Source organism: Balaenoptera acutorostrata, chromosome 8 (assembly GCF_949987535.1).
Source record: "Balaenoptera acutorostrata chromosome 8, mBalAcu1.1, whole genome shotgun sequence".
Classification (NCBI taxonomy): domain Eukaryota; kingdom Metazoa; phylum Chordata; class Mammalia; order Artiodactyla; family Balaenopteridae; genus Balaenoptera; species Balaenoptera acutorostrata.
In genome coordinates, this window is record NC_080071.1 from 113,048,300 (window position 1) to 113,071,071 (window position 22,772).

The 22,772-nt window shown below is 38.1% G+C and overlaps 1 protein-coding gene across 2 annotated transcripts in view; it reads left to right on the plus strand.

The window, feature by feature from the left end:
- The first annotated feature begins 1,065 nt into the window (after nucleotides 1-1,065).
- The window catches only part of SLC35F5 (solute carrier family 35 member F5), a 44,751-nt gene continuing 23,044 nt past the window's right edge, over nucleotides 1,066-22,772 (plus strand). The window contains exons 1-7 of one of the 2 annotated variants that reach the window (XR_003624301.2): nucleotides 1,066-1,421; nucleotides 2,277-2,367; nucleotides 2,524-2,665; nucleotides 12,808-12,951; nucleotides 14,845-14,907; nucleotides 16,764-16,845; nucleotides 17,628-17,818. Coding sequence is in view for 1 of the 2 variants with exons in the window: in XM_007192026.3 (XP_007192088.2) it covers nucleotides 1,382-1,421; nucleotides 2,277-2,367; nucleotides 2,524-2,665; nucleotides 12,808-12,951; nucleotides 14,845-14,907; nucleotides 16,764-16,845; nucleotides 17,628-17,818 (753 nt within the window). In the remaining variant the exon portion in view is untranslated. The remainder of the gene's footprint in view (nucleotides 1,422-2,276; nucleotides 2,368-2,523; nucleotides 2,666-12,807; nucleotides 12,952-14,844; nucleotides 14,908-16,763; nucleotides 16,846-17,627; nucleotides 17,819-22,772) is intronic. The other variant, XM_007192026.3, reaches the window with a different exon arrangement.

Consider the following 22,772-nt stretch of genomic DNA (forward strand, 5'->3'; position numbering starts at 1 on the left):
ACCCTAAAGAAAGAAGGATAAAGCGGGTACTGAACTAATTTGATTAATGTCTGCAAACAAATTTCCCCTAAGTAGTAATTTTAAGTAAATGGTTAAGATTTTTCTATTCTGCATGATACGTTTCTGAATAATTTATTAGAGGAGCTTGATGCTGATAGTTTATTAGAAATTGACTAGATTAACACAAAAAATGTCCATTGGTATTGTTTTACTAGTCAACTGAAAAAATTCAATACATTCAATTTCAATAAAATGAGAGATTAAAAAGGTAAGAAATGCACTACATTTAACTATAGAAGTAAGAAAATTTCATTTCTTCGCACCATCTCATAAAGATGTTACAAATGCGCTGGTGGTAGACAACTCCATACAGAGCCTCTTAGCATTGTTTTCGTTTTCTAAATGCAAACCAGCTCGCTGGCAAGCCATTTTTCTTATGGGATACTGAAAAGATGATTAAGAAAAAATCTGTACAATGTAATAATTATTAACATTTGTGTTCTACCTGCCATGAATTATCTAAGCCCTTCACATTTGTACGCTCATGTAATCCTGGCATATGTACAAACTAACAGACGAGGCAGGTACTACTATTATTATGCCCACTTTTCAGATGAGGAAACTGAGGGTCAGGGAGGTGAAGCAGCTTGCCCTAGGGACACAGCTTCTAATTCCCAGAGCTGGGATCTACTTTACATACGAAAAGTTTCCAGAAAGCAAAAGTTCTCCCAAGCCATTTTGCTTTTCCGGCCTCTTCTCGAGAAAGGAATATCGAGAGTTGCCTGACCGAACTTTGTAAGAAATGGAGTTGCTATCTCTTCTTTTAGTGCGGGGCCATCTGGAGGCTCGGCCACCTCCCTTGACCTTCGCTCCGCCCCAGCCACCCACGCCCGCTTCCCTCTTCTCCTTCCACCGCGCCGCACTTCCCCTCTTCCCACCTCCGCGCCTCCCTGCCGCCCCAGCCGCATCTCCGCGCTCGGTGCCCAGCGCCGCCAAACCACCCTAAAGGCGGACCCTCCCGCGGCCGCCGTTGCGCCTCCGTGACGTAATCCGCGCGCCACCGCCCTCAGGCCGGGGGGCAGGGCCGCAGGCCGGGCTGGCTGGCCGGGGGCGGGAGCGGGACCGGAGCCGGGGGCGGGGCCGGGATCCAGCTGCAGGCCTCCGCGGCCATCGCTGCCTGCGCGGTTCCTCACTCTCGCCCGCTCCCCGCCCTCCCGGGCCGAGTGGAGCCGGGTGGCGTCGGCAGAGTCGCCCGGAGGGGCACCGCGGCTTCAGGGGCTGGGCCTCCAGCGCAGCGCAATGTCAGGCGCCGCGACAGCCCTGTGAGTCCGAGGCCGCGGCCGTGGCCCTGGGCGGCGGCGGGTCCGGGCCGGGTCCGCTCATGGTGCCGCCACGACACCATCGCGGGGCAGGAAGGCCAGGTAGGTAGGCACGGGAGGCCCGCGGAATCACCCGGAGCCGAAGCCGGGATCGAGGGTCCACCAACAGCCCCACCTCCAGCCTTTGGTAGCAGCCGACGTGCTTTGACCGAAACGGCAACGGTGTCTGAGGGCCGAGTGAGGGGGGAGGCTGACGGGGGCGAGCGAACCCGGTCCACACTCTGGCCGTTGAGGAAGCTTCCTGGGCGCCGCCGCTTCAGGGCTTTACTCGCCTTCCCTGGGGAGGCGTCCCCGGCTTAACTTTTTTTTTTTTTTTTCTCCGAAAAAGGAAGATTCCCTTTAACAGCTGTTTCCCCACCCATCTCGTGAATGACTATTTAGATCTAAAATAAGTGACAGGGGTGGGTGGGGAAGCCTGGAGGATCCTTTCCCTTTACCACGTGAGGTGCTTGGAAACGTGCCGTCGAGACGCACAACAAATCCCTTCCTCTCACATCACCCAACTCCGCTCGAGATCGGGGACGGAAAAGACACTTAGAAACCGGCGCGTGTCTAGACGCTGTCCCGGGAGTGGGTACCTCCGGAGAGAGGCACGGGAGACGAATGCAGTTCTGTATTTATGAAACTCGGAGAAGCTATTTTTCAGTAGCTAACTATTCTTAAATATGCCGTTTGTTGAATACGGCTTTTTTTTTTTTTTTTTCCTGTACCGTGTTCTTTTCTGAGTATAATTTGAAATGCACAACGGATCACATGAAAGTCTAGAGGAAAGTGTCAGTTATATTTTACACACTTTGATATTCTTTCATTTGGAAGGTGAAGAGTGAAAAAGAGCTTATGAATCTTAACGTTGAGTGATCGATGTTTTCATAAGCATTGTTTTGTGGTGGTTTTTAGGTGCGCTGAGTTCTTCACCTCCGTTTAGACTCAGATCTGCCCAGTTTTCAGGCACTGCTCTTGAAGACCTCAGAAAGGCCTTTAAAATAAGGTAAATTACACACTTTTTTTTTTTTAACCTGGATGACTTTCAACCTGAATATTAGCTTAACAAATGTAAGATATTTCTGTTTTACTAATTTTCTCGTTTTTATACGGTTACTTTTAAAATATCTCCTCTAACGTGATCTGTATTTTCACGAAACAGACTGCAAATGGTGTGTGTATTTATCATGAACCGAATGAATTCCCAGAGCAGTGGTTTCACTCAGCGCAGGCGAATGGCTCTTGGGATTGTTATTCTCCTACTTGTTGATGTGATATGGGTCGCATCCTCAGAACTTACTTCGGTATGTAATTCTTGTCTAGGAATGATGTTGCGTTATAGAAATATTACTATTGTTATAGTATCTCTCGTCATTACTATCTCTCATGCTTACTTAAAGCAGTATTTTGAATATTGTTGAATTATTTATCTTTGATAATGAATTAGTATCAATTCAAGTTGAAACTGAAAGGATACTCTTTTTGTTGCTTCCTACAGTTTTCTTATATCTTTTAGGGAGATTATTTAGAAAATGAGATACACGCATATTTTCTTAATATTTGTGGGTGTTTTTGTTGTTCTTTTCCTAAAGTAATTTCTTTCTTTAGAAATACTGTCTTCTAGTGGAACAGCCATCTAGGATGCGAATCCATTTGTCACCATTTAGTAGAAAGTGAGAATGCTTTAGGTCAGATGAGTGAAAGTGATCTGAGTTTTCCTGTACAGGGCACTATCGTACACATGCATGAGTGCATGGACATTTATATGTTTGCTGATTCAAACATTATTATGAAGTATATGTATACAGTGATTGCCTTTAGTTAAATTTTATGTTGTTTTTTTTTGATGACCTGTCGGTAGTAATGTGGTATTTTGAGTTCGCAAGCTAGTTTTTCTTTCAACTTGTACAGGTACTTTATTCTGTTTGGCTAATTATCCCTGTAAAAACTTATTTTCAGAAGTTACTGCATTTCAACTTACATGTTGCTATCTTAAGGCAAAAGGAAGACTAGCATTTATAAAATGAACTTAAATGTCAAAAGAAGCAGTGTGATACTGCTGGTCGTCTCACATGGTAGCTAAGTAAATAGTTGACATTGACATTGTATCTGATGAATGAATAAATGTTTAGCCTTTTTGCACTTAGGCTCTGGAATACAATAGGCCATTTATTTTTCACTCTTCTACAACCTTTTTTTTTTTTAGATTAACATTCTGTAGTTTAACTACAAAGAAACCTCTTTAATGTTGACAGGGAAATAAGCCTATCTTTAAATTTTTATTTTAGTTTTAAATAAATAGTTTGGTTTTTATTTATCACGTAATAAAGTTTAGGACAAAAGAGCACCTGATTAAATTATAATTTAACAATCCATATCTAAGCAAAGTAAAAAAAAAAAACAAAACAAAAACCCAACAACAAACTTGTCCCTGTTTTTGAAAAAAGTAAAACCTGTTGATAAGAAGATATTTTATAATTTGGTTATCCAGGAGCATATGTAATGTGTCTAATTCCTCAGCCAAATATGCTCTTCAAACTTAAGATACGCTGTGTATTTCAAAATTGAAAATCAGTCTTTTTATTGTGGGAATTTTCTGACATATACAAAGTAGAGAGAATGGTATAATGGATCTTCACGTACCCATCACTTACCTGTAACAGTTATCAAATTTTGCCAATCTTTTTTTTTTTTTTTAATTATTATTTATTTATTTATTTGGCTGTGTTGGGTCTTTGTTTCTGTGCGAGGGCTTCCTCTAGCTGAGGCAAGCGGGGGCCACTCTTCATCGCGGTGCGCGGGCCTCTCACTATCGTGGCCTCTCTTGTTGCGGAGCACAGGCTCCAGACGCGCAGGCTCAGTAGTTGTGGCTCACGGGCCTAGTTGCTCCGCGGCATGTGGGATCTTCCCAGACCAGGGCTCGAACCCGTGTCCCCTGCATTGGCAGGCAGATTCTCAACCACTGCGCCACCAGGGAAGCCCCATGCCAATCTTTTTTTTAAAAATAAATTTATTTATTCTATTTTATTTATTTATTTTTGGCTGTGTTGAGTCTTTGTTGCTGCACGCGGGCTTTTCTCTAGTTGCTGCGAGCTGGGGCTACTCTTCGTTGCGGTGCGCGGGCTTCTCATTGCGGTGGCTTCTCTTGTTGCGGAGCACAGGCTCTAGGTGCACAGGCTTCAGTAGTTGTGGCTCGCGGGCTCTAAGAGCGCAGGCTCAGTAGTTGTGGTGCACGGGCTTAGTTGCTCCGCGGCATGTGGGATCTTCCCAGACCAGGGCTCGAACTCGTGTCCCCTGCCTTGGCAGGTGGATTCTTAACCACTGCGCCACCAGCGAAGCCCCAAATTTTGGCAATCTTATCAACCCATTCCCAAACATTTTTTTCTTCCAGTGTTTAAAGCAAGCTCTAGCCACCTGTCATTTCACCTATAAATTCTTTCATATTCATCTCAAAAGGACTTCTAATTTTTTAAATATAATTACCATGCCATTAATATATCTCACAAAATCAATTATAATTCCTTAAAATCATCTGATATTCAAATTTCCCTGGTTGTCGAGGACGTCTTTTTAGGTTAGGATCTAGTCAAAGATCACACATTACATTTGTTGGAACTTTTAAGTCACTTTTAGTCCTTAACCGTATTTCCTCCCTTTTTTTTTTTTTTTTTTTTTTGATTTGTTGGAGAAATGGATCATTCTTCCTGTAGAATATATCACTCTGTCATAGTCCATTTGGGCTGCTGCCGTAACAGGCCACTGTAGACTGGGTGGTTCAAACAACAGTTATTACAGTTCTGGAGACTGAAAAACCCAAGATCAAGGCTCCAGCAGTTTTGATGTCTGTTGTGAACCGCTTCCTGGTTCTTAGATGGCAGTCTTCTCACTGTGTCCTCACAAAGCAGAAGGGGCAGGAGAGCTCTCGGGAGTCTCTTTTTTTTTTTTTTTGGGAGTCTCTTTTGTATGGAACTAATCTCGTTCATGACTTACCCTCATGACCTAATCACATCCCACAGGCTCCTGCTTCCTCATACCATCACATTGAGGGTTAAGATTTTCACCTAAGGGGATAGAAACATTCAGTCCACAGCACACACGTTCTGGATTTGGCTACTTACTTCCTTGAGATGTCATTTAGCTTGATTCTTTGTCTCTCTTTTTCCTGTAAAATGGTAGTTAGATGTAAAGTCTTGATTTGATTTAGGTTCAGTTTTTAGGAAAAAATGCCTTGGTGGTATCGGGTACTTCCTTTGACATCACAACATGAGGCCCATAATGGCTGCAAGTCTTACTTTGGATGATGCCAATTTGAGCACTGTAAGTTCCTCATCAATCTTTAGGTAGTGGTTGAATATCCATATGATTATTGCCCAGATAGAGTATTTCACTAGGGTTGTAAAATGGTGATTTTTCTAAGGGTCGTTCCTTCTGCGTTTATTAGCTAGAATTCTTTAAGGAGAACTTTTCCACAACTACTGTTTGGTTATCCTGATACACGGGTCATATAGGAAAGGTTGGATAAATCTTGATTCTTTTCCTTATTCATTTTTTCCCCTTTATTCATTTTAAACTAATGTTGCCTAGCAACTTCCAGAAGTAACCATTGAGGATTTTTTGCATACCATTATACATTTATAGATTTTTGTATATTTGATGTGTTTTAAACAATTGTGCTTATTATCCCTTTTGATGCTTAAACTGCCCTATCTTTGGCCGGTGGGACCCCCTTTAAATTCTCTCCAGTGTCCTTTCAATATTACCCCGTTAATCTTTTTTTTTTTTTTTTTAAGATTTTTTTGATGTGGACCATTTTTAACATCTTTATTGAATTTGTTACAATATTGCTTCTTTTTTTATGTTTTGGTTTTTTGGCCACGAGGCATGTGGGATCTTAGCTCCCCAACCAGGGATCAAACCCTCACCCCCTGCATTGGAAGGCGAAGTCTTAACCACTGGACCGCCAGGGAAGTCCCTACCCCGTTAATCTTTAACATCCTGTTTGCCTTCTGGCACAAGATGCCCCAGACTCATCTCATACATTACTGCCCCATACTTGGATTTGACCCTTTCTTCAAGGGCCTATGGTTTTTTTGTGTGCCAAATGGTACAGATCATCATCTGGATTCTAGAGGTGCTCATTCCTTATGGGTTACCTTTTTTTTTTTAATTTAATTTAATTTATTTTTTTATACAGCAGTTTCTTATTAGTCATCCATTTTATACACATCACTGTATACATGTCAATCCCAATCTCCCAATTCATCCCACCACCACCCCCACCCCCTGCCGCTTTCCCCGCTTGGTGTCCATACGTTTGTTCTCTACATCTGTGTCTCAATTTCTGCCCTGCAAACCAGTTCATCTGTACCATTTTTCTAGGTTCCACATACATGTGTTAACATAGGGTATTTGTTTTTCTCTTTCTGACTTACTTCACTCTGTATGACATTCTCTAGATCCATCCACGTCTCTACAAATGACCCAATTTCATTTCTTTTTATGGCTGAGTAATATTCCATTGTATATATGTACCACATCTTCTTTATCCATTCGTCTGTCGATGGGCATTTAGGTTGCTTCCATGACCTGATTATTGTAAATAGTGCTGCAGTGAACATTGTGGTACATGACTCTTATTGAATTATGGTTTTCTCTGGGTATATGCCCAGTAGTGGGATTGCTGGGTCGTATGGTAGTTCTATTTTTAGTTTTTTAAGGAACCTCCATACTGTTCTCCATAGTGACTGTATCAATTTACATTCCCACCAACAATGCAAGAGGGTTCCCTTTTCTCCACACCTTCTCCAGCATTTATTGTTTGTAGATTTTTTTGATGATGGCCATTCTGACTGGTGTGAGGTGGTACCTCATTGTAGTTTTGATTTGCATTTCTCTAATGATTAGTGATGTTGAGCATTCGTTCATGTGTTTGTTGGCAGTCTGTATAACTTCTTTGGAGAAATGTCTATTTAGGTCTTCTGCTCATTTTTGGATTGGGTTGTTTGTTTTTTGATATTGAGCTGCATGAGCTGCTTGTGTATTTTGGAGGTTAATCCTTTGTCAGTTGCTTCATTTGCAAATATTTTCTCCCATTCTGAGGGTTGTCTTTGGTCTTGTTTATGGTTTCCTTTGCTGTGCAAAAGCTTTTAAGTTTCATTAGGTCCCATTTGTTTATTTTTGTTTTTATTTCCATTACTCTAGGAGGTGGGTCAAAAAGGATCTTGCTGTGATTTATGTCATGGAGTGTCCTGCCTATGTTTTCCTCTAAGAGTTTTATAGTGTCTGGACTTACATTTAGGTCTTTAATCCATTTTGAGTTTATTTTTGTGTATGGTGTTAGGGAGTGTTCTAATTTCATTCTTTTACATGTAGCTGTCCAGTTTTCCCAGCACTACTTATTGAAGAGGCTGTCTTTTCTTCATTGTATATTCTTCCCTCCTTATCAAAAATAAGGTGACCATATGTGCATGGGTTTATCTCTGGGCTTTCTATCCTGTTCCATTGATCTATATTTCCGTTTTTGTGCCAGTACCATACTGTCTTGATTACTGTAGCTTTGTAGTATAGTCTGAAGCCAGGGAGTCTGATTCCTCCAGCTCGGTTTTTCTTTCTCAAGATTGCTTTGGCTATCCAGGGTCTTTTGTGTTTCCTTACAAATTGTGAAATTTTTTGTTCTAGTTCTGTGAAAAATGCCGTTGGTAGTTTGATAAGGATTGCATTGAATCTGTAGATTGCTTTGGATAGTAGAGTCATTTTCACAATGTTGGTTCTTCCAATCCAGGAACATGGTATATCTCTCCACCTGTTTGTATCATCTTTAATTTCTTTCATCAGTGTCTTATTCTGTTCTGCATACAGGTCTTTTGTCTCCTTAGGTCAGTTTATTCCAAGGTATTTTATTCTTTTTGTTGCAGTGGTAAATGGGAGTGTTTCCTTAATTTCTCTTTCAGATTTTTCATCATTATTGTATAGTAATGCAAGAGATTTCTGTGCATTAATTTTGTATCCTGCTACTTTACCAAATTCATTGATTAGCTCTAGTAGTTTTCTGGTAGAGTCTTTAGTATTCTCTATGTACAGTATCATGTCATCTGCGAACAGTGACAGCTTTACTTCTTCTTTTCTGATTTGGATTCCTTTTATTTCTTTTTCTTCTCTGATTGCTGTCTGGATTCTGTTTGCTAGTATTTTGTTCAGGATTTTTGCATCTATATTCATCAGTGATATTGGTCTGTAATTTTCTTTTTTTGTAGTATCTTTGTCTGGTTTTGGTATTAGGGTGATGGTGGCCTCGTAGAATGAGTTTGGGAGTGTTCCTTCCTCTGCAATTTTTTGGAAGAGTTTGAGAAGGATGGGTGTTAGCTCTTCTCTAAATGTTTGATAGAATTCACCTGTGAAGCCATCTGGTCCTGGGCTTTTGTTTGTTAGAAGATTTTTTTTTTTTTAATAAATTTATTTATTTATTTATTTATTTATTTTTAGCTGTGTTGGGTCTTCGTTTCTGTGCGAGGGCTTTCTCTAGTTGCGGCGAGCGGGGGCCACTCTTAATCGCGGTGCGCGGGCCTCTCACTGTCGCGGCCTCTCTTGTTGCGGAGCACAGGCTCCAGACACGCAGGCTCAGCAATTGTGGCTCATGGGCCCAGCTGCTCCGTGGCATGTGGGATCTTCCCAGACCAGGGCTCGAACCCGTGTCCCCTGCATTAGCAGGCAGATTCTCAACCACTGCGCCACCAGGGAAGCCCTGTTAGAAGATTTTTAATCACAGTTTCAATTTTGTTACTTGTGATTGGTCTGTTCATATTTTCTATTTCTTCCTGGTTCAGTCTTGGAAGGTTATACCTTTCTAAGAATTTGTCCATTCTTCCAGGTTGTCCATTTTACTGGCATAGAGTTGCTTGTAGTAGTCTCTTATGATGCTTTGTCTTTCTGCGGTGTCTGTTGTAACTTCTCCTTTTTCATTTCTTTTTTTTTTTTTTTTTAAGGATTTTCTTTTTTTTTTTTTTTTTTAATTAATTAATTTATTTATTTTTGTCTGTATTGGGTCTTCGGTTCGTGCGAGGGCTTTCTCCAGTTGCGGCAAGCGGGGGCCACTCTTCATCGCGGTGCGGGGACCGCTCTTCATCGCGGTGCGCGGGCCTTTCTCCATTGCGGCCCCTCCTGTTGCGGGGCACAGGCTCCAGACGCGCAGGCTCAGCAATTGTGGCTCACGGGCCCAGCTGCTCCGTGGCATGTGGGATCTTCCCAGACCAGGGCTCGAACCCGTGTCCCCTGCATTAGCAGGCAGATTCTCAACCACTGCGCCACCAGGGAAGCCCTCATTTCTAATTTTATTGATTTGAGTCCTCTCCCTCTTTTTCTTGATGAGTCTGGCTAAAGGTTTATCAATTTTGTTTATCTTCTCAAAGAAGCAACTTTTAGTTTTATTAATCTTTGCTATTGTTTTCTTTGTTTCTATTTCATTTATTTCTGCTCTGATCTTTATTATTTCTTTCCTTCTACTAACTGGGTTTTGTTTATTCTTCTTTCTCTAGTTCTTTTAGGTGTAAGTTTATATTGTCTATTTGAGATTATTCTTGTTTCCTGAGGTAGGCTTGTATTACTATAAACTTCCCTCTTAGAACTGCTTTTGCTGTATCCCATAGGTTTTGGATCATCGTGTTTTCGTTGTCATTTGTCTGAGGTATTTTTTGATTTCCTCTGACTTTCTTCAGTGATCTCTTGGTTATTTAGTAATGTATCGTTTAGCCTCCATGTGTTTGTGTCTTTTATGTTTTTTTCCCTGTAATTTATTTCTAATCTCATAGTGTTGTGGTCGGAAAAGATGCTTGATACGATTTCAGTTTTCTTAAATTTACCAAGGCTTGATTTGTGACCCAAGATGTGATCTGTCCTGGAGAATGTTCCATGTGCACTTGAGAAGAAAGTGTAATCTGCTGTATTTGAATGGAATGTCCTATAAATATCAATTAAATCTATCTGGTCTGTTGTGTCATTTAAAGCTCGTGTTTCCTTATTATTTTTCTGTCTGGATGATCTGTCCAGTGTCGTAAGTGAGGTGTTAAAGTCCCCGACTATTATTGTGTTACTGTCAGTTTTCTCTTTTATAGCTGTTAGCAGTTGCCTTATGTATTGAGTTGCTCCTGTGTTGGGTGCATATGTATCTATAATTGTCATATCTTCTTCTTGGATTGATCCCTTGATCATTACGTAGTGTCCTTCTTTGTCTCTTTAATAGTCTTTATTTTAAAGTCTATTTTGTCTTATATGAGAATTGCTACTCCAGCTTTCTTTTGATTTCCATTTGCATGGAATATCTTTTTCCATCCCCTCTCTTTCAGTCTGAATGTGTCCCTAGGTCTGAAGTGGGACTCTTGTAGACAGCATGTATACAGGTCTTGTTTTTGTATCCATTCAGCCAGTCTATGTCTTTTGGTTGGAGCATTTAATCCATTTACATTTAAGTTAATTATCGATATGTATGTTCCTGTTACCATTTTCTTCATTGTTTTGGGTTTGTTATTGTAGGTCTTTTACTTCTCTTATGCTTCCTGCCTAGAGAAATTCCTTTAGCATTCGTTGTAAAGTTGGTTTGCTGGTGTTGAATTCTCTTAGTTGTTGCTTGTCGGTAAAGGTTTTACTTTCTCCATAGAATCCTAATGAGATCCTTGCTGGGTAGAGTAATCTTGGTTGTAGGTTTTTCCCTTTCATCACTTTAAGTGTATATGCCACTCCCTTCTGTCTTGTAGAGTTTCTGCTGAGAAATCAGCTGTTAACCTTATGGGAGTTCCCTTGTATGTTTTTTGTCATTTTTCCCTTGCTGCTTTCAATAATTGTCTTCTTTGTGTTTAATTTTTGCCAGTTTGATTACTATGTGTCTCGGTGTGTTTCTCCTTGGGTTTATCCTGTATAGGACTCTCTGCGCTTCCTGGACTTGGGTGGCTATTTCCTTTCCCATGTTAGGGAAGTTTTCGACTATAATCTCTTCAAATATTTTCTCTGGTCCTTTCTCTCTCTCTTCTCCTTCTGGGACCCCTATAATGCGAATGTTGTTGCATTTAATGTTGTCCCAGAGGTCTCTTAGGCTGTCTTCATTTCTTTTCATTCTTTTTTCTTTATTCTGTTCTGCAGCAGTGAATTCCACCATTCTGTCTTCCAGGTCACTTATCTGTTCTTCTGCCTCAGTTATTCTCCTATTGATTCCTTCTAGTGCAGTTTTCATTTCAGTTATTGAATTGTTCATCTCTGTTTGTTCTTTAATTCTCCTAGGTCTTAAACATTTCTTGCATCTTCTTGATCTTTACCTCCATTCTTTTTCCGAGGTCCTGGATCATCTTCACTATCATCATTCTGAATTCTTTTTTCTGGAAGATTGCCTATCTCCACTAACATTTAGGTGTTTTTGTGGGGTTTTTTCTTGCTCCTTTGTCTGGTACAAAGTTCTCTGCCTTTCCATTTTGTCTATCTTTCTGTGAATATAGTTTTCCTTCCACAGGCTACAGAATTGTAGTTCTTCTTCCTTCTGCTGTCTGCCCTCTCTGGGTTATCATTTTTTTCTAGGCCTTTTGAATGCACATAACTAGGTTTTTGGGGGGTTTTTTTGGAAACAAAAATTATGAGTTCATTCTGATATTTTCAATTTAAATGCAGATTACAAGGATCTACTGTATAGCACAGGGAACTGTATTCAATATCTTGTAATAACTTATAATGGAAAAGAATCTGAAAAAGAATGTGCAGATATACATAAAAAACTGAATCACTTGGCTATACACCTGAAACTAACACAACATTGTAAATCAACTATAGTTCAATTTAAAAAAATCAAACAGAAAAAAACAGTGATTACAGGCTGTTGTATAACTTCCTAATGACATTAAACTTCATGCTGTTTTCCTTATACCCCATACTGTTTCATTGCCTCTCTTTATGCTATTTCCTCTGTTTGGGCTATTATTCAGACCTTCAGATACAGATCAAGAATAGCTTCTTTTGGGAAACTTCTGTAATGTTCAAAATGGTCCATCTTTCTTTGGTACTCCCATGGTACCCTGTATCCCCCTATCATGGTATTAGCGCATTATACTGTGTATTCTTCATATCTATATCTATGTCTATATATCTGTATCTGTATCTGTAGGTCTCCTCTCAGGAAATCCTGTCTTATTTTTCCTTAGCTGCTAGTATAGATACTGTTGCATAGTAGGTTTTCAGTGAATATTGAACAGAAGTTTTTTTGCAAGTTGTTGCTGCTTTGTTTTGGAAATATTATCCTTTGTATGCAAGGCAAATACAATATTCAGAAATGAATTCAAAATATTTTTATAATCCCTTTTGATCTTTCCCTTCCAAATGAACTTCTAGAGTTAAAAATCATGTAATAACTGTATTTTATTGGAAATGAGTAATAAGGTTTGTCTCATAGTTTCTGTAACTTTTTCCTCCACAGTATGTTTTTACTCAGTACAACAAACCATTCTTCAGCACCTTTGCAAAAACATCTATGTTTGTTCTGTACCTTTTGGGCTTTATAATTTGGAAGCCATGGAGACAACAGTGTACAAGAGGATTTCGAGGAAAGCATGCTGCTTTTGTAAGTTTTAAATTTTAAGTGTTTGTTGGTGCAGGGGTAAATTTTTTCAAACTATTAGTTTCTTGAAAAGCAGTTTAACTTGTTCGTTAAATGAGTGAAGATAGCATGATATAAGAAAAACTTGCTTTTGTCCATACTTTTGAGTTTACTCTTCTAATCAGCTTGGCATCAGAATGTTTTGTGAGAAGTCAAAGATACATAATCACTTTCTTTCCCTTACCTCATGGCATCCTCTGAGTTGTTAAGACTTACTTAACTAGTCCAAATCAATTAATGTGGAGAAGGTGATGGAAGATAAAGGATAAGAAGAATATCTAGAGTCTATGGTCATTTGCAGATCAAATAAATATCATCTAATTAGCTGTAAAGTTGATTGTAGAAGCAAACTAATTCAAAGTTTATATGTTAAAATGAAAATAACATATTTCAGGGCATATTTCAGATGTTTGGCTAATCAAATTATGTTCCATCATTAATGTCACATAACATGCTTGTTTTTAAGTGTTGAAAGAAATGGCAGTTTATGTAGTGATGTATCTTCCATGTAGTAGAAACTGAATTTTTGATAATGAAGAATATAAAACTCTCTTTTTTTTTTTTACACATTTATTTATTTATTTATTTTTGGCTGCGTTGGGTCTTCGTTGCTGCGCGTGGGCTTTCTCTAGTTGCAGTGAGCGGGGGCTACTCTTTGTTGCAGTGCATGGGCTTCTCATTGCGGTGGCTTCTCTTGTTGTGGAGCACAGGCTCTAGGTACGTGGGCTTCAGTAGTTGTGGCATGCAGGCTCAGTAGTTGTGGCTCACGGGCTCTAGAGCACACGCTCAGTAGTTGTGGCGCACAGACTTAGTTGCTCCACAACATGTGGGATCTTCCTGGACCAGGGCTCGAACCCGTGTCCCCTGCATTGGAAGGCAGATTCTTAACCACTGCGCCACCAGGGAAGTCCCTTCACTTTCTCTTTTGTTGTAATTAAATAGGAATGTCTTTGTACACATCTGTAGTTATTTACTTAGGATAAATTCCTAAAAGTATAATTGCTGGATAAAACAGTAATATCATTATATAGCTTGATTCCTTTTGCTAAATTATCATCTACAGTAATTGCACCTGTTTCATGTCTGTTAGCAGTGCATGAGACTGAACTGTTAGCAAAACCCTAATGCTTTGCCAATATGATAGGTAGACAGTGGTATCTTGTTTAATCTGTGTGTTTTTGGTTACTTTTTCATATATTTGTTGCACAGTAGAATTCTTTTGTGAGTTGTCCATTTTTCTACATTGACTCTTTCTTACTGATTTATAAGGCTTTTTAAGGGCATGGGCTTCTGGTGTTTGAATCTTGTTCTGTCACTTGCTGATTGTGTGATCTTTAGCAAGTTATTTAACCTCTTCAAACTTTAAGCAGGGATAAATGATAGGGTAGTTGTGGGTGTGAATAAAAGCATGCTTATACAGCACTAGCACAGTGGTTCTCAAAGTGGTCCAGTGTCTGAATCCATTTAGGGGATTCTTGAGGTTAACACTGTTATCATGATAATGCTAAGATGTTATTTGTCTTCTTCACTAACCCACCCATCCTCTCCCTAGTGATCTGAAATGTTATTATAATATTGTGAAAAGGGCTTAAGTTCAGAGTTAGACTAAATTGGGCTTTAATCCTAGTTCTGTTACTTAGATGAAATTTCTTATCCTCAGTTTCTTCATCAATAAAATAAAGATAATACTTACCTTACATGGTTGAGTACTTGGCATTAGCTGCTGTTATTATTAATAATGATTATACCCTTATAGGTCTGCTCTGGATTTTTGGTTCTGTTCCTTTGAGCTGTGACTCACACTAGTTCTACTTTATTTCATGAGCTTAATTGAATTTTATGTCTCATTATTTGTAGTTTGCAGATGCTGAAGGTTACTTTGCTGCTTGCACAACAGATACAACTATGAATAGTTGTTTGGTAAGTGTTTCTTTTCTCCTCAGGAAGAGAGCGGGTGGAGTTGACCATGGCGGGAAGGACTGAAATAGCGTTGATAGCACCACAGCTATATTAAAATAAAAATATATCTCAATGTTGGCTGCTCTCCATGAGAGTTGTAATTTGTTACTTTCTTAGAGACACCTGAGACCTAAAAGTAAGCAATTCAGCCACCTCTGGGGAGAGAAGGGAAGAGGAAATTAGTTAAGGACTGAAAATAGTAAAGGAAGTCCTTTGTCCTTTGTTTCTTACCAACTTTGTCACTTCATGTTTGTTATTATATTATTACCACTTAGAAACAAATACATTTACTTGACACTGAGACTCTATAAGCAGATTGTTTATTCATTTCGCAAATTTTTAAGAGCACTTAATATATGTTAAACACTTGTTCTAGACTCTCAAAATACAGCTTATGTTCTAGTATGTGAGAGTGTGTGTTCGGGGAAGGGAGGGAGACAGATAATAAGGAAGCATATGAAGGAATTATCAGTCACTCTGTTTAAGCATTTATAATCTTGTTGGAGAGAGAGTATGTAAAAATCTATTCTTTTTAGACCATTACTAAGGCATCTCTTTAAAATATATTATTCGAAATGTGGCATTCTATCTGAGAAAAATTTTAAAGTTAACTCTAAAATTTAATACCAATTTATGAAGCACTAGCTCGGTGACCTTACTGACAGTACAGTTTTTTGTTCCTCTGACTTTTAGAACTACAGTTGCTTGCAAGGTAGCTTACCGGGTGCTGTGAATGGTTTGTGAAGCTTAGAGAAAATGTCATTTCTTTTCTCTGGGATCCTAAGCATCAACAAAGCTAATTCCCTGGTGGTTCAGTGGTTAGGACTCTGCACTTTCACTGCCAAGAGCACGGGTTCGATCCCTGGTTGGGGGACTAAGATCCTGCAAGCCTCGCCGTGCGGCCAAAAAAACAAAAAACAAACAAACAAAAAACAGAAAAAAACAAAAACAAGACTAATATCAGTTGTCTCTATCAGTGTAGAAGACAGAGTTGAGATGGCAGCCTACTCTTCTACTATTTTTTTCTATTATCTGTAAGATGGACATGTCAAATTGTTCTAGGCCAAATGCTATAATGAAAAGTTCAATGCAACAATGAGACTCCATCTATTTCCAAATCCTATTGTCTCTTCATTTACTGAATATTTTTCATTGGCAGAGTCTGTATCAGGAGTTAAAGATAAATTAAAGAAATAAAAAATATTTTATGTTAATTTAAGAAACAGCCTTGTTTCTTAAATTAACAGAATTGTGCCTTAAATACAGATCATCTGAAGAACATTTTCACAAACAGTTGGGGGATTTAGAACCACTTAAAAATTTAGACTTTTAGAGCATGGTTAAACAAACCTGGCTTTAATTCTGTGGTCTATCACTAGATTATTTTACATCACTGAGGACAGAGACTTTGTCTCTACTGCTCTTATAGCCCTAGGACCTAGAACAGCACCTGACATAATAGGAGCTCAATATGTATATGTTAAAAGAATGAATGAAAAGGAATGGGAGATAATCTGTTAGCTGAGAGAGGTCTGTTTTTATGACATTTAAAAATTAAATATCATAATATGCCAGTGCTGTGTGATTACATTTCTAAGCTTTAAATTGATTCTTTCTGTCATTGTACCTGGGTGGATCATTTGAGTTTCCTATATAAGTCTTGAAAATGCATTTTGGGAAAATTATGCTGTATAAACATGGTGGTGAACAGCCCTGTTTTGGGTGGTATCTGTGTCTATATACCATCCACTTAAATTTAGCCAGTATATCAGCTATTATACTTGTTTATATTTGTTTCTGTTTTTGCTGCATTCCAGAGTGAACCTTTGTATGTTCCTGTGAAATTTCATGATCTTCCGAGTGAAAAACCTGAGAACACAAACATTGATACTGAAAAATGTAAGCAAAACTTAGAATTTCATAACTTAGAAATTGGTGGAAATTTTAGCTTCATTCAAGCCATCCCAAAACTTAGTGGTTCTGTGGGTTGCCTGGGATCACCAGGCAGTTCTTCTGTTCCGTGTGGTGTTGGCTCAGCCTGTGGTTGTCCAGTTGACTGGACGTTTTTATTAATTCAATGGAAATAACTTCCAAATACCAGAAATCTCTGTGGTGTTATTATGTATATATAGATATATTTATTAATGAACAGCATCCTCTTCAACCAGGCCATCAAAGACCTTGATAGCAGATTACAGGAGTTTTACTGGTTCTTTGAACATGGTAAAGAATGCCAGCTTCAACGTAACGCACAGTATTCATCCGTGATATTCTCTTTCAAGGAATGGAACTATAGAAGAATATTCTGCGTGCTTGACCAGGAAAATAATTCTCATAAATTGGATATCTATGAGGAAAAATCCAAATAAACTTTTACTATAAATGCTAAAATAATAATCATACTATAATCCTGAACCAGGCAGTTGTTTGAAACTTTGTTGAATATTGGTCTCATTTTAAAACCTTCAGAATTTTTTATAGATGGAAACATTTTTCCCACCAACTCTTTTGAATGAGCAGAGCTGTTCCATGTAATAATTTAACTGGTTTTTTTTTGACTGTTCAAATATGATTATAGATGGATTAAATAATATGCATTTACAAGTAAATTAAAACTTGTGACATTTTTTGGATGCGAGGGGAAATGTTTAATGATTTTATACTTTACTTTTCCTTTCAAGCTCCCAAAAAGTCTCGTGTAAGGTTTAGTAATATCATGGAGATTCGACAGCTTCCATCAAGCCACGCATTGGAAGCTAAGTTGTCTCGCATGTCATATCCTACCGTGAAAGAACAAGAATCCTTACTCAAAACTGTGGGGAAACTTACTGCAACTCAAGTAGCAAAAATTAGCTTTTTTTTTTGCTTTGTGGTAAGTCTTCTCTTTATTATATGTTTGGAATTTGAATTTGAAGACAGTAGACATATCAACAATATAGTATTAAATTTTAAGACTATTAGGTTGCCTTAGTCATGACTTTAAACTCTGTTATCTGCTATCATAGGGAAATTAGAGTATTAAAATTAATAAATACTAGGCATACGTAAAAGAATTCAATAAATACTATACACTACAACCACTCATGTATATTTAGAATTTGACATTGCCTCATGGTCAGAATAATGATTAAAGTTATTTCACACTGTGATATATACAATCACTAGTAAATGTCCAGATAAGAGCTTGCATTGATTGCATTGATTTCTTCAAATAAGTGCTTTTGAGGTTTTATTTTAAATTCATATAAATGTGGTCAAATATTTTATAAGTACTCATAGTAAACATTTTTTCATTGTTTCTTATAGTATTGTTTATGCCTTCTTAATTATTTTAATATAGAAACAAAAATATGCTTAATGTTTCACATAAAACATTCATATAGCAAATAAAATATTATTTTGGGCTAATCTGGGATTAGATAACTTGCCTGAGTTAGTAAACTCTGATTTACAATTTAAAAAATGAATTTCAGTGCTCTTTTCTATATGTATCATTGGAAGTAGACTATTCCAAGATGGTTTAGTATGGGCCTTTAAGGTTTAAATTTATGCTGAGCATTTTAAACCACTAGGTAATACAAGGTTAATGTCAATATTATTAGCCTGATTATGAGATTTTTTTACTTTACAGTTTTGCCTCTCATATTTACTGCATAGCCAATTTTTCACCATCCTCTAACTGAATAACCTCTGTTTTAGTGATACCTTGATTAATATATTCAGGAGTACAAATCAAAGAATCTTTGGGAGTTGTAATATGATAATTACATATGTAATAAAGTTAATTTAAAGGCTCATATATTTGGATTATGCTATTGTGATTTCAGTTTGCTTGTTTTAAATGAGTATAAGGCAAGACTAAGATTTATTAATTAAATCTCCTAATTTTTAGAGGAGACTTGAGGTGAAACACGATAAAAGGATCTATAAAGTAAAAGTTTAAAAAGGAGGGGTGGATAAGAGCCAGACTAAACAGATAATGTCTGTGTAGGGTGCAAACTGGCTGTGTAATGGGTTGATTATATCAGGAACTTCCATTTAAAGAAAGAAAGAAAGCACACAATTCATCTCTAGACAAATGGGCAGAAAGGAAAAAAGGAAAACTTCCTGAGTTACAGAGTTTGTCATCTATTGATAAAATAAACTTTTCCTAACTCAAAACTGAGAGAATATATTTCATAGGTTCTTATGTAGAAAGGCACTATTCTGTATATCAGATTTACAGGTAGATATGTACAGATAACAGCCTTTTAGAAAAATTGTGGTAAAATATACATACTATAAAACTTACTGTTTTGACTATTTTTAAGTGTACAGTTCACTGTCATTAAATACATTCACACTGTTTTGCAACCATCACCACTGTCTATCAGCAGAACTTTTTTCATCTTGCAAAACTAAAACTATACCCATTAAATGACAACTTCTCTTTCCCACCTCCCTCAGCCCTTGACAGCCACCGTTCTCCTTTCTGTCTCTATGAATTTGACTGCTCTGCACACCTCATATGAATGGAATTATACAGTATTTTTCCTCTGGTGACTGGCTTATTTCACTTAGCATAGTGTCTTCAAGGTTCATCTTTGTAGGATGTGTCAGAATATTTTTCCTTTTTAAGGCTATGTAATCCACTGTATGTGTATACCACATTTTGTTTATCCATTCATCCATTGATGTACACTTACGTTGCTTCCACCATTAATAGTCTTTTTTGAAATATCAACCTTAAGTAAGTTATAAGAGCAAGGAGCTGTGTTAATCTTAAGTAAAGGCATTTCTGTAGAAAGTCAGAGTAATATAGTCCAGGTATATATCTTTTTAGAAACCTGACTTAATAGAGTAATAAGCTTGGATGAGCTCTAGAGCAATGCTGTTCAATAGAAATATAATGTGCAAATGCAGGTCACATAGGTATGTTTTTGTTTTGTTTTGTTTTGTTTTGGCTGTGTTGGGTCTTCGTTTCTGTGCGAGGGCTTTCTCTAGTTGTGGCAAGCGGGGGCCGCTCTTCATCGCGGTGCGCGGGCCTCTCACTATCGTGGTCTCTCTTGTTGCGGAGCACAGGCTCCAGATGCGCAGGCTCAGTAGTTGTGGCTCACTGGCCTAGTTGCTCCGTGGCATGTGGGATCTTCCCAGACCAGGGCTCGAACCCGTGTCCCCTGCATTGGCAGGCAGATTCTCAACCACTGAGCCACCAGGGAAGCCCCCCACATAGGTATTTTTAAATTTTCTAGTAGCCACATTAAAAAAAAAAGAGAGAAACAAGTTACTTTTAATACTATATATATATATTTTTTTGATTAATTTATTTGGTTGTGTTGGGTCTTTGTTGCTACGTGCGGGCTTTCTCTAGTTGCAGCGAGCGGGGGCTACTCTTCGTTGCAGTGTGGAGCTTCTCATTGCGGTGGCTTCTCCTGTTGTGGAGCACGGGCTCTAGGCACGTGGGCTTCAGTGGTTGTGGCATGCAGGCTCAGTAGTTGTGGCTCGGGGGCTCTAGAGCGCAGACTCAGTAGTTGTGGCACATGGGTTAGTTGCTCCGCAGCATGTGGGATCTTCCCAGACCAGGGCTCGAACCCATGTCCCCTGCATTAGCAGGCAGATTCTTAACTACTCCGCCACAAGGCAAGTCCCTTAATACTATATTTTTATTTAACCCACTCTATGTAAAACACTTCAAAATATTATCAGTATAAAAATTATTGATGAGATAGTTTACATTCTTTTTTTGTACTAAAATCTTCTAAACATTTCAATTTTTAAACATTTCAATTTCTATTTCATTTCCATTTCTTCTTCTGTTTCATTTCAATTTCAGTTTTCATTTCACTTTCTAAACATTTCAATTCAAAGTAGCCACATTTCATTTGCTTAGTAGTCACATGTGGCTAGTGGCTAATGTATTGTACATTGTAGGTCAAAAGGAGTTAATGATTACTGTATTTGCCAGTCCTTCTTTAATTGTTTTGTCTCATTAGGACTTACGGTGTTTTAAATTTTTTCTGTAAGATGTAATTTAGGTCATACAGGCTTTTATGCTAATTTTAAAATGAATTATCACTCATGAAATAATGGAATACTATATAAATTATTTGTGACAGCTTAATTCTTAGTAAGTGGTTGTCCTCAACTCTGGAATAATGAAACATTGTAAAGATAACTTTTACTGGAGGGCAATTGAGATGGTCTTCTTTTGTGATGAGGCTGCCTTGGGTTTGAAAGCCAGAGAATGGAGTTTGGGGAGAGCTGGAGAATGGGAAGATCTTTCTGGAAAGAGTTCATAGCTAATGATGAGTAGTTATACTCTTTGAATTCCTGCAGTCTGAGTGGTCTGTTTTTATTTCTTTATCTCACGTTAGCGGAGACCAGTAAGATTGTTTGGAAAATGAGCACAGTATTTAAGTATTAAAGTGGTAAGGAAAGTGGGTCAAGAAAGCTAATTATCACCCCACAAGCATGGCCTATTCTTGTAGAAAATCTCCAAAAGATAATTAAGGGCAGAATCTTCTGCTTCTTTTTTAGCACTTCAACTGCAAGCAGATTGTGGCTCCTACTGTCATATATATTTGATATTGTCCGTCTTACCAGTTGCTAGCCTCATTTTCTTATTTAGATAGTCAAGTGAAATTAGGAAGTCAGAGGACTACAGATGGAATCAGAGTCTGGCTTTAGCTTTGAGTACAGTGTATACTGAATGAAGACTTCTAGACTCTCAACCATCTGCTGCCTTCTAGCAGTAAGATCTAGCTCTAAGATCATGTGTCTATACTGCTTCTTTGAAATATAAATGCTAATAACTGTACTTCGCACTTAACTACAAGTTCTGAGAGATATCAAGAGATGTCCCTCCCTTAATAGAGACAAGTCATTCTCCAGTAGAATATGATTATCGAGTCAGTCTGTTTAAGTAACAGAAAACAGTTAGACAAGTAGTTAATTTACTTTGACCCAGCAATCTGCTTCTTAGTATATACTACATTAGGGGCACTCATGTACATATGCCCCAGGAGGCATATGCTAGAATATTCTTGGTAGCATTGTTTGAAATAGTCAGAAAGTGTTCATCAACAGAAAAATGGATGAGTTGTGGTAAACTGTATTAGCTTATCTGATAGCAGTAAAAATAAATGAACTTTGGATGCGCGCGCACACACACACACGCACACACACACACCAGGCTTCATCAAAAGAGGTCCTATTTCTTATTCTCTAAATCAAAGTAGGCACAGGGTTGGGAATATAAGAATAACCTAGCCTAGACAAGCAAAAGGGAAAAAAGAAGAAAAAAAATCCTCATAGCTGGAAAACTTCCTTCATTATATTCAAAGTTATGAGAACTCTTTATATTATGTCTCAGAACTGAGAATCAGAGAAACAATCACAGTTAGCCAGTAAATTCACAATTTCTTGGACATTTTAAAATTTCCAAAGTGAATGTAAACTTTTGTCTATCGATCTGGCTAGTTCCATCCATCCCCTTAGGCATCACCTTGTTCAATCGATTTCTCATCATGTTATATTCATCTGTACGTATTTTAATGTTTGAGAATTCCCCCCAACTTAAATTTGATTTAGATAAACTTAATAGAGTACTATCAGTGCTTGGATAAAGCAAATTTCAATGTTGATTTGATATTAAATTTACCCTAATTTTTAAAAAAGCCTGAACAGTGCTAATTTTTAACCAACTGTTGTTAATTTCTTAAGGGAAATTGGATAGCAAAGATATTAGGTCTGATATAAATGTTTGTCTGTTTTGGGCCTGTGACTTTTCAATACAAAGCAGATTTTAAAACTTATGATAGCAGTATTTAGAGGGAGAAAAAAAGGAG